The sequence below is a fragment of the Urocitellus parryii genome, chromosome 2 (assembly GCF_045843805.1).
Source record: "Urocitellus parryii isolate mUroPar1 chromosome 2, mUroPar1.hap1, whole genome shotgun sequence".
Lineage (NCBI taxonomy): Eukaryota > Metazoa > Chordata > Mammalia > Rodentia > Sciuridae > Urocitellus > Urocitellus parryii.
In genome coordinates, this window is record NC_135532.1 from 130,405,611 (window position 1) to 130,417,581 (window position 11,971).

The following is an 11,971-nucleotide window of genomic DNA, read 5'->3' on the forward strand; positions in this document are numbered from 1 at the left end:
GCTAGGAAATGCTCTAAAGGCCAGGACTGCTGAGATTGGCTGTGCCTGTTATGTTTTCTTTTTTTATCTTGATTACCTGGCCATCACTACTTTATACTTCAGTTGACCAAGAAGTGGAGGTTTGAACAGGCTTACAGCTTGATAGGAGCCTTCTCCAAATCTCTGCCACTGCTCATTAAAAGTGAATTTACTTTCTGTGGAAAAGATTCTTGAAGGGCACCTAGCTCCTGAAGCAATAAAACTTGAGAATGGAAATGCTAGAGTAGAAGAGATAAAGTATCTCTGCTTGCTTGCTTTTAAATCTGTCTTGAACTTTAAAATAGTGGTCACATTCAAGCAGCCTATTGAGTTTCTGTGGTTACAGGCACAGGAATTCCAGTCCTTCCAAAATTCTGAAACCATGTGACAAATAAAAAAGTTTCCACTAGCATGAAAAGCACTTTAGCAACTGCATCTTATTTACCATAATCAAAATATTATAAAAAGGATTAAACTATTGAATACATTAGGAAAAAAAAGGAAAAAACACAGTGACATGCTTTTTTTTTCTTTTTAAAAGATTTGTCCTTTCTTCATATATATAAACCTTTATCTTCTTTCTTTATTTTTTTTTAATGTGGTGCTGAGGATTGAACCCAGTGCCTCACACATGGTAGGCAAGCACTCTACCACTAAGCCATAACCCCAGCCCCAACCACGTGCTTTTTTTTTTTTTAACATCAAACATTGAATTAGCAGATGATTGTGTCCCATAACCTTTTACTCCAATTTTGATTTTAACAAAGGAAATCAAGCCTCCTTCCTGTTAGTAATCTCATTAAGAAAATGCAATACCCGTACACAACATACAGGCCAGCGGCCAAACTTCAGCTTGCATCAGAATCCCCATGTGAGGCTTGTTAAAATACAGAATTGTGGGGCCCGTCTGAAAGGCTGATTCATTAGGTTTGAGCTGGATTCTGGTGATCGCATTTCCATGCCCTCTGCAAGTGGATTCTGATCCCATATGCACGAGGAACCACAGTTTCCTCTTAAGGGACCTGTCCAAGTGTTAAATAAAATAGTGCTCTGATCTGAATGTTCACAGACCCCCAAAATGCATATGTTGAAATTTAATCCCCAGTCTAACAGCACTAAGGGGTGGGGCCTGTAGGAGGTGATTAAGTAATGAAGGTGGAGCCCTTATGCATGGGCTTAATGCCCTTTTAAAAGAGGCTCAAGGGAAGTTTTTTGGCCCTTTCTATCATGTGAGGGCAGAGTTAGGAGGTGCCATCTATGAAGTCTTGATCTTGGACTTCCCAGGCTCCAAAACTGTGAGAAGTAGGTTTCTGTTTTATGAATTAACCCAGTCTACAGCCCGAATAGATCAGAACAAATGGTTAAGGACCCCTCACTCAAAACGGATTCTGTTTCTCTCTTTGTTGGCAGACATGTACAATCTAATTAAAGGCTTGTTTTAAGATATCTAAGAAAAAGAGAGTTAAAAAAAAAAAGGTGGTGTGGGGAGGAGGGCTTTTCAGAAAATGGAAGGTATATGTGTGTTTATAAAAATGTGTAAGCAATAATTGCCCAGAGTTATACTTTTCATCCCACAATAATGAACAGCATAATACTTCTTTAAATTCCTATCAGGGCTCAGTTTTATGGATGAGTTTTATGAGTTTATATCAAATGCAAGAACAGATGTATTTTAAGGATAAAGAGGTAATTACTAGGTAGGCAAATTTGCTTAGGAAAAAAACAAATGAATCAATCTAAAATCAGCTCAAATATTTGAAGAATGATGAAGGGTTGAAGAAGGGTCAGCTAATTTTTTTCCAGTATCGGGGATCGAACAGAAGAGGTCTCTACCACTGAGCTACATTCCTAGCCCTATCTATCTGTTCATTTATACATACCAGGGATTGAACTCAGGGGCATTAACCACTGAGCCACATTCCCATCCCTTTTGAAAAATTTTTAATTTTGAGACAGGATCTCGCAAAGTTGCTGAGACTGGCTTTGAACTCATCATCCTCCTGCCTCAGCCTCCCAAGTCAATGGGATTATGGGCATGCACCACTGTGCCCAACTGAGCCCTTTTTATTTTGAGACAAGATCTCACTAAATTGCTGAGGCTGTCCTCAAAGTTAGGATCCTCTTGCCTCAGCCTCTTGAGCAGCCGGGATTACTTGCATGTGCCACCGAATTAACATCATAAATAAATAAATAGTGTTGCAGCAGTTCTTTCTGACATTATCTCGCACTGCTCAGCAAACTTTGGCCTACCAAAGTCACTGAATGTGTTTTGCCTGCTCATCTCAACATAAAAGCCCTGTATTTCTCTGTACAAGGTCAGCTGCATACAGACCCATTTTGCGCACATCTGCGGTTGTTAATCCACAGCTATTCAAATCTAGACACTTGTTGACGATCTTTTTGCCCAGCGTCTGCAGGAACTGATCATTTTTCTCCATCCTGGATCCCAATTGCGTTTCTGAACTGAGAGTGTTAGCTATATAAAAATAGAGAAATTGTCTTTTAATAACAGAGAGCATTAAAGAGGCTTAATGACCATATAAAACAAGTGAAAAAGAAACCCTGATAACAACCCTGAATCATTCCCTAGGAAACCCACCTCAAAAGGGGACACACTTACCAGGCACAAAACTTGACCCTGTTCCTGCTTCCAGGTGCTCAGACACCAACCCTCCAGGAGCCTGAGCCACTCAGTAGATTTTCTTTCCTGACCTGCCCTGGACTTCTCAGTGTGAAGACAGAATTGCATTCCTGGGCAACTGAGAGACGCTTGCTGCCTCAAGAACACACATACCTTTGGCAAATACAACTGACAGGCAGGAAGCTCAGATATTTGCCTCCAAAAATTAAACAGGTAAAGAAGCATTGAATCTCATTGTCAATGAGATTCAGGTGGTCAGCGGGAGTGAGGAAACCATGTGCGGATCAGCCCCTAGATAGTTCAATTGGCACACAGAAATCCAGAGACAACAGTGTCCTGGAGAGCTTTGGTTATTTTCTCAACTCCTGCCAGAGAATGACTTCAGAAAGCCTCATTTGTCTTTCTTGCTCTTAGGGACTGCTTACACCTCAACAAGTTCTCTGTAATAGCACTATGCTAACATGATATCATAATAACAAAAGGTACTTCATTAAGCACCTATTATGTACCAGTTCTCCTCTATTTACCTGTGCCAGCACGTAAAACAAACATAAAGTACATCATTCTTTTGTAAGGATAAATAAAGATGCAGGTACTGAGAGTGACTTTAAAGTGGTTTTGTTAGGTGTTTATTTATTTATTTTCGATACTAGGAATTTAACCCAGGAATGCTTTACCACTGAGCCACATCCCCAGCCCTTTTTATGTTTTATTTTGAGACAGTGTCTCACTAAGTTGCAGAGGGCCTCACTGAGTTGCTGAGGCTGGCTTTGATCCTCCTGCCTCAGACTCCCAAGTCACTGGGATTACAGGTGTGCACCACCATGCCCAGCTAAAAAGTATAATTTTAAATATATAAAATGAGCATATTGAAATCCCAAAGGAAATCCTAAGTTCTGATGGCACGGTAATATTTTACTAACCCTGACAAAAAAAGTGGTTAAGAAGAATAGTCAATACCAGTAAAAAATTAAAAAGATAGTAGGCTATGGTAGTAATAAGTTTAGACTAAAAGATTAGAAGGTTCATAAAACTCCACTTCTCAACCACCGTGTATCTTGTGACTTGCTGTTTTTGGTAAGAAACAGGTGCACACATGATGGCTGGTCTTGCCAGGTTCTACCAGTAGGAGGCAGCACCATCCCCATTGGTCTGAAATTTCTGTCATGGCACATTGGATACAAGGTATTTTATTTGAGGTAGCATTGCCAGATATGAGAAATACAAAAACAAGTACTTGGTTAAATTCAAATTTCAGGTACAAAAAGAATTATTTTTAGTATGTCCCACATTACATGTAATTTTATCTAGCACCTCTAGTTTTGAGTGGGGCAGAGCAGAGAGCTGTGGGACTCGGAGCAGGGAAGGATTGCCTCTTACCTGCTCACAAGTACAGGACATCTTGCCTAAACTTAATGATAAGAGTCACAAACTATTCATAGCTTTGGAAACTTAGACTACTAATTAATAGTCAGAAGCAGAGCCAGAATTTGAACTCAGAATATTTTGCTCCAAAGCAAATATTGGTGTGTGTGACTTTTGCATTTTAAAATATTTCTCTGTGTTGCATCTTATTGTCTTCTCTCTTTATAAAATCTCCAACATACAAGTTCCAGCCCCACCAACTTTTCATGTCTTCTCTTATCTACTCAAGTCACTGTTTTGTCAACCGTTTCCTTTATTGTCAAATGTTTGGAAAGAGTGGTTTGTACTTGCCAGCCCCATTTCTTCACCACACTGTCAGTTCTGGTTGCCACACTCAGCTATCCAAATCACTTTTTAAAAGTCACCAACAGTGACCTACTAATCGACAGATTCAGGAATCTCTTCTCCGTCCAGCATGTACCTACCTGGCTGCTCTGTAGATGATTGACAAGTCTACAGCAGCACAGACAGAACACTGGGTTCAAATCATGAGCCCATTAAGTGAACAACTCACCTCACTTCTCTGAGTCTTGGTTTATTCCTCTACAGAATGGATGTATTTCCTGCCTGGCTCATTTCTCTAGAGCATAATGATTTAAACTTACTGAAGCCTCCCATGATCAGGGGACTCAGTAGTGCCTTTTACCTGAGAGGTACTTGAGAAATATTTGTTGAATGAACAAATAATTGAATTTTGGCTCTACAGTTCTTAATTACCAAAATAAACCAACACTCTATGTCTTGATCAAAATGCCTACGTATGAGTACTAACTTAGGAGACGCCTAGACATTTCTTCAAAGACTTTATTTTAGTTTTTGTTCAAAAACATTTTCTGCAAATGATCTCTTATATCATGCTCAGTGTGTAAAACAAATGAGCCACGCTATAGAATTGAGCTGGGGGGAGGTCCAGCCCTCCATGGAGGACAGAGCAGTGGTCACAGGAGTAGCTCTGTGGAATGATTTGGGCCCTCTTACTGGCTGCTTTAGGTCTGAACAAAATCTCTTGGTTCTCCAGTTAGTTCTGTGAGCTCACCAGTATCTTCTCATTGAGTTCCTTTCCAACTTAAATGTCAGGGTTGGTTTCTGTTGTTTACTATCCAGAAGAGCAATACTTCCATAAATCATTATGAAATGTTGGTCACATGAGTGGTACTGCTCAGGGAGCCAAGGTAACAAGGTCCTGTGTGCTAGGAGCCACAGCAAAAATATTGATACAGGCACCTTTGGGTTTAGTGACTGCCAGCCAGCCATTCAAATTATGATTATGTTAAGTTACATTCATATGCTAATTGGACTCCTGCTGTTTACCTGGGCCCGTTTCGGGACTCAGGTTACTCATGTCACTCTTGTAATGGGAGAGTTCCCATTGGTTGGGAAAGGATGGTAGGAGGGTGTTCCAGGGGAAGTGGAGCCCCCCCCCCTCAGGACACACACGTGGATGGACCCACTTGTTAGGGGACTCACACTGCCTCTCACAAAATAAAACTTTGTTTCAGTTTGACTGGCTTGTGTTTTTGTGCCCAACCGGGTTGCAAGATTGCAAGCCGGCGTGCACTGACAGCCCAGTAGGGAAGCGCCCAGCAGGAGTGCGGCAGGCAGTGCTGGCGAGAGCAGCGCAGCGGCAGGAGTGGAGCTCAGCCAGCCCGCTTGACCCGGGGCCGAGCAGCCTGCAGCACCTGTGTTCAGAGGGCTACCTGTTACCGGAGGAGACAGACAAGAAAGACACAGTTACAGTGCAGACGAAAAGCGCAATAGAGGCACACCATGGGTGTATGCAGCATGCCTCGGTGACAATAAGAACCTCAGAGAGTGGGAGAGAATGGGAGAGAGAAGGGGAATTGCATGGAAGATGGAAGGAGACCCTCATTGTTATACAAAATTACATATAAAAGGATGTGAAGGGAAAGGGAAAAAAAGAGAGAAATGAATTACAGTAGATGGAGTAGAGAGAGTTGATGGGAGGGGAGGGGAGGGGAGGGGGGATAGGAAGAGGATAGGAAAGGCAGCAGAATACAACAGACACTAGTATGGCAGTTTGTATAAACATGGATGTGTAACCAATGTGATCCTGCAATCTGTACACATGGTAAAAATAAGAATTCATACCCCACTTGAATCAAATGTATGAAATATGATATGTCAAGATCATTGTAATGTTTTGAGCAACCAATAAATAAATAAATAAAAGAACCTCAGAGATAGTGTTCCCAGGCATGGTAGGTGACTTTTGAAAGCTTCTAAGAGAAATTGGTGTTTGAATTGCACTGAAAATGAGTGACAGTCAGGTGTGTGGGTATTTTGGAGGAGGATGGTCACACAAGAGAAGGTTTTCTGGGCCCAGGAAACCACTTGGGGGAAACAAGTCCAGTTCAGGAAATTGTAAGTAAGTCAGAATGTCAGGAGAACAGGATGAATATGGGCTGTGGTAGGAGGTCAGGGGTAGGCAGAGGTCATGAAGAAATATCCATCTGCTCTACATGAAGTCCATGCTTGGGAGGGAAGACTTTCTCTTCAAGGCAACAGAGACTTAGTGAAGGGTTTTAAGCAGATGAGAGACCGTCATATCTCTGGTTTACAAAGAGAACTCAGGCTGGGTGTGGTAGTGCAAGCCTATAATCCTAGGGGCTCGGGAGGCTTAGGCAAGAGGATCACTAGTTCAAAGCCAGCCTCAGCAAAGTAGCAAAGCCTATGCAATTTAGACCCCGTCTCTAAATAAAAATATAAAAGGGGCTAGGGATGTGGCTCAGTGGTTAAGCACCCCTGGGTTCAATCCCTGGTACAAAAAAAAAAAAAAAAGGAAGGAAGAAAGAGTGAGCCTTCAGTGGTAGAGTGGAGGAAGGTTGGCAATAGAGCAAACTTGAAGCAGAGAAGCTAATGAGGAGGCTGTGGAGGTGGTGCAGGCAAACAACCATGAGAGCCAGACCACAGCCATGGAGAGGAGGAACCAGGACTGAGGGCCTCTGAAGGCAGAATTAACAAGACTCCAGGGGCCCCTGGATTTGGGGAGAAACGGAAATGGAGAAGACAAACATGGACTCGGGGTGTGGGGGCAGTGTTGCCCAGCCGGGGTGACCAACTGCTCGGTTTTGCATGGTTAACTTAAGCACTATTACAGGAATTCATTAACCACTTTCCTGAAGCTCCAGATCACACTTTGAAACAAATATGAACAACTTTCTAATGTAGATCGTCTCCTTGTAAAAGTAGACAGTAACTTTCTCTTAACAAAAAATGCTTTAAATATATTTAATTTACCTCCTGGTGAAACAGCATTATATTTAGTATTTGATGCCAAACAATCCAGGGGAAGTGAGTTAGGTATAAATGAAACAATACTGTCTGTCTTGCTAACGGTAGGTGATCACAGGAACTCCTTCTACTGTTTGCTTCATTTTTGTATATGTTTGCATAAAATGTTTTAAAAATACATTGAATATATTGATGACATTGAATATGACACATAACCTTGGAGAGAGATTTGGCAGTTTTTATTCTCAGAACCCTTTAATTTGTAATCCCTATTCTGTCAATTTATACCAAAAAAAGAAGAAGAAGAAGAAGAAGAAGAAGAAGAAGAAGAGAACAATTTGCTGAAATACAGTGAAGCAGGTAATAGGAAAGAGTATTTGCAAGAGGGTGAAAGAAGAAGCTAATTATATCATGTAATGGAATATTATGCATCTACGAAAATTAGACATATACACATCGTGTAGCAAAATGGGATTGAGCAGTATAAGAATATGTTCTGGGGCTGGGTTAGTGACTCAGTGGTAGAGTGCTTGCCTAGCATGTGTGAGACACTGGACTTGATCCTCAGCACCATAAAAAAATAAAATAAAAATACAAAAAATATCAAGAAAAGATGCATCTATTGCATTTACATATATATGTAGATAGACAGATAGATACATACATACATATAAAAGAATATTTTCTGAGCCTGGTGTGGTGGGACATTCCTGTAATCCCAGTAGCTTGGGAGGCTGAGGCAAGAGGATCACAGGTTCCAAGCCAGCCTCAGCAATTTAGCAAGAATGTAAGCAACCCAGTGAGAGCCTGCCTCAAAAAATAAAAAGAGCTAGGGATGTAGCTCAGTGACTAAGCACCCCTGGGTTCAATACCTGTTATCAGAGGGGGAAAAAGAGAATATGTTCTGAAAGTAAGATCAAGGTCCCATGTAAGCTCAGGAAAGATTTATAAACTATTACTGAAGCAGCAACTCCTACCTAAGATGTTTCTTTTTATCTCTGTTAATAGCTACAACCTGCTAGTTTCTGCTTCTGCAATCATGCTTGCTCAGCATCTATGGCAGGAACCAAAGCTGCGTGGAGAAAGGGGGAGACATCATGATTACTTCCATAAGAAAGCCCTGAAACCCAAAAGTCTGTGCTGTAGAAAAGATACTGAGAACAAAGAACTGTGCTCAGCTTTGGGAGAGGACCCCGCTGAGCCCCAACCAGTGCTGACCAAACCTTTCTCTTCTATAGCTCCAAGTGCCGCTTGTCTCTTTCCAGGGCCAAAATTTTCCATATTTTCTGTAACATTACAACTGTGCAAGAGATGCCTGTCCGGCTCTAGCTGCCTCTTGGACTTGTCTCCCACATCTCTCATCTTCAGCATCCCTGACCTCCTGGCTCGCTCTCACATACTCTGGGCTCACTTTCACCTGGGGCCTTTGCACTTGGAGCTCCCTGTGCCTAGAAAGCATTTCCCAACATGTGCATATGTCTGGCTTCATTCATTCCTTCCACATGGCTAATTTTATTCAGATCTGTGCTTAAATGCTACCAAATGAGACTCCCTTTTTCTAGACCCAACTAAAATAGTGCCCGGTGCCAACGTCATTCTCTGCCTTCTTAGCTTGCTCCCCCCCCCATATCACTTAACACCTGGAATTATATCTGCACTGGGGTCATTGTTTATATAATGTACTTTTTTTATGGCTGTATTTCTAGCAGTGGCTGGAACACAGTAGGCACTATGTTGACTGGCTTACTGACTGCACATAAATGCATACATATGCAAAAAGACCGAAGGCAATTTTAAAGAAAGGACAGAGCTGGATACAACTGTGCATACCCCTAGTCTTGGCCAAGGTGGGAGGATCATTTGAACCCAGCAGTCGGAGGCCAGCCTGGGCAACACAGCAAGACCACATCTCAAAAAATAAAAAAAAAAAGTAAAAAAAAATTGATCTTTTCTGTTATAATGAAAGAAAGTTGGGGATTTCCTCTAAACCTTTTATAATATTGTATTGCTTTTTGTAACCTAAAAGTAAAAACTTTTGAAAAGCCAAACTATTGAAAACATGAAAGTAACATAAATGTTTAGCATAGAGACTCATCAGCTTTGGTTTAACACACAGATTTCTTTACAGGAAAACATTATTCTAAAAAATAAATAGTAGCATCTAATAGTTTACCAGTGTCTGAGGTGGCCATCCTGTGGGACCCGTTGCTGGGCTGGGGAACAGTTGTTTTAAAGTCACTGTTGTCTTTTCTGCTTTCAGCTTTGAACCTGAGTCTTGAGCACCCAGGAAATTTGCTGGCAAATGAAATCTGGGACTTAGTTTCTCTAAGGAATTTTTCCTCCTTTTTTGACTCATGGTCAAGTTGAAAGGGTCTTTCTCAGTAGAACAGCTTCTGATGCCTTTCTGTTTTCTAGGATTGCTTGGAAGAAAACAATACTCTGTCAAAACATCCTCCTTTACATGAGTTTCCTGTGTCCTTTTCCAAACTGTTTATTGTTGGTAATGTTTAACATAAAAAATGAATGAGGCAGCCCAGGATCCGTGATGGTAACAGATACAAAGCCAAAGCAAATTTGAGTTTTTAACTTTGCCCTATGTTATTGTGTGAGATACAGATCATTAAACACTACTTTGGCAAACGTATCAACTGTGCCAATAGACTTTAAGCTACAGAAGCCAATTAGTGCTACCTTGTAAGAGATGTCAATTAAGGAGGACTTTCGGGTGCCTCTCAGCAGGACTGGCTGTTTGCAAAGCTAGAGGAAATTGCCTTCAGCAACCCAGCCTCTTCTCCTATATAGCTCCTTTTATATCTTACCATTTCCATATTTTCTCTACCACCATCTCATGGAAAAACATGTTGGCAGTAAAGAATTCATTCATTCCATGAATACTTTTAAAGAAATAACTGTGGGTGGATTACTATTTCTAGATGTGAGAGGTTCAAGGACAAACAAGACCCAGCTCTTGTCATTGATGCAGGTGGGAAGATGGACCTATGTGCGGACGACTGTAATCATGTGGGACAGGGCTGCAGGGAGGAGAGGCAGAAGGAGTCGAGGACTTCCTGGGTGAGTGAAGCCTGCCTCAGAGAACAGTCTGAGCAAGAGTAACATTGCCTGGAGTTTGAAGAACAGAGAGGTAACTAGAAAGTGAAGAGTAATTAAAAAGCAGGATGTTGGGTAATTATGAAGTTATGGGACATAAACCTAAAAAGAAGAAAAATGTTATTCTAAAAAACCTATCAAATATCAGCTTGTATTATTTCCATTTCTGTAAAAATTTGTTTAGGTGTTTGTATTGAAGTAGAAAAAACATAGGTGAATAATGACATGACCATAGATGAATATTTGCTGATAATATATACATATATCTATGAGAGAGAGAGAGAGAGAGAGAGAGAGAGAGAGAGAGAGAGAGAGAGAGAGAGAAATTCATGATAGAGAAAGCAAAGCAAAAGCAAATTGAAAGGAGATATATATATTCTGAAAATAAAATAACCAACCCAAACAAACAAAAAACCGTGAAGAGAGGGAAGGTCATGCCAGGCACAAAACAGCAAGCTCAAAAGTTACCAGGCCTGAAGTTCTAGAAGAGCCTTCCTTGGCTTTAGGCATGAATCCTGGTTTGCCTGGAGCTGGGGAACAAGGAAGAATGGAGGTTAAGGGTGGAGTCTGGTATGATTAGAAGCAAAAAGGATTCCTGGGGTCTGATCTATCATTTTTCTAGACATTAGCTTACAGTTTATGGGAGGGTTAAAGGCTTAAATAAAAGGAATACAACTGTAAGTAGAATTCAGAGATTCTTGAAATTGGTTCTCTTTCTATTAAATAGTTCTTTCTGTGATTATGTTTCCAGAACGGCTCTTGAAACATTATGTACAGAAAATCTTAAAAACTGACCTTGCAGAACCCATCATAGCCTGTGGGATGGAATGTTCTTGTACATCTGGAGTGCTGCTTTAGGATCACACCTGGACATCCCATTTTCTTTTTTTAAATTTTCTTTTCATATCAGAACAGGAACCAGTCCTGGTTTACCCAGAAACAGACAGCAATGCAACCAGATGATTGCTTCAATTACACTGGCCTCCCCACAAGGTCGTTAAATGGGGTTAAGTGGGAAAGAGACAGGAAGGACCCCCTACTGAGATTCTCTCATAAACCTGGCAGAGCCTGCAGAACTGGTTGTCTCACCCTGATCCCAAATTTCCCCATAAACCCATTTCATTGTACTGGTCTTCCAATCCCCACCCAAGACTTACCTCCAGGGTCGTTTGCACCCAATTTCACCTTCTGGAGATTCATGCAAGGCCATTTTCTCTCAGAAGCCTGCTCAGTGAACGGCTTCACTACCCGCCCCCCACCCCACCCCAAAGTGTACAGACTCCAACTCCCCAAGTCTTAAGAAAACACTGCTGGAGGTGCTCCAGGATGTGGTAATTTGCCCAAACAAAACCCCACCCAGTTCTGAGGCCTGCTGAGTTATCTATGCAGGTTAATAGCACACCAGGGAGCTGGGGAGCCAGGGCAAGCAAGAGACCCATGCAGGACCCAACCAACAGAAGAGGAAACCAAAGGAAGGAGAGAAATGCAAGAAGTAATCCAGAAAGGAGCCCTTACTGGGAAGGGAGA

The 11,971-nt window shown here is 41.5% G+C and overlaps 1 protein-coding gene across 1 annotated transcript in view; it reads right to left on the reverse strand.

The window, feature by feature from the left end:
- The window catches only part of Lrrc31 (leucine rich repeat containing 31), a 31,185-nt gene extending 19,531 nt beyond the window's left edge, over positions 1-11,654 (reverse strand). Inside the window, exons 1-3 of the mRNA XM_077795507.1 lie at positions 11,602-11,654; positions 9,510-9,604; positions 2,351-2,494 (exon numbers count right to left, since the gene is read on the reverse strand). Of these exons, the coding sequence (XP_077651633.1) occupies positions 2,351-2,494; positions 9,510-9,604; positions 11,602-11,654 (292 nt within the window). The remainder of the gene's footprint in view (positions 1-2,350; positions 2,495-9,509; positions 9,605-11,601) is intronic.
- Between the last annotated feature and the right edge of the window lie 317 nt (positions 11,655-11,971).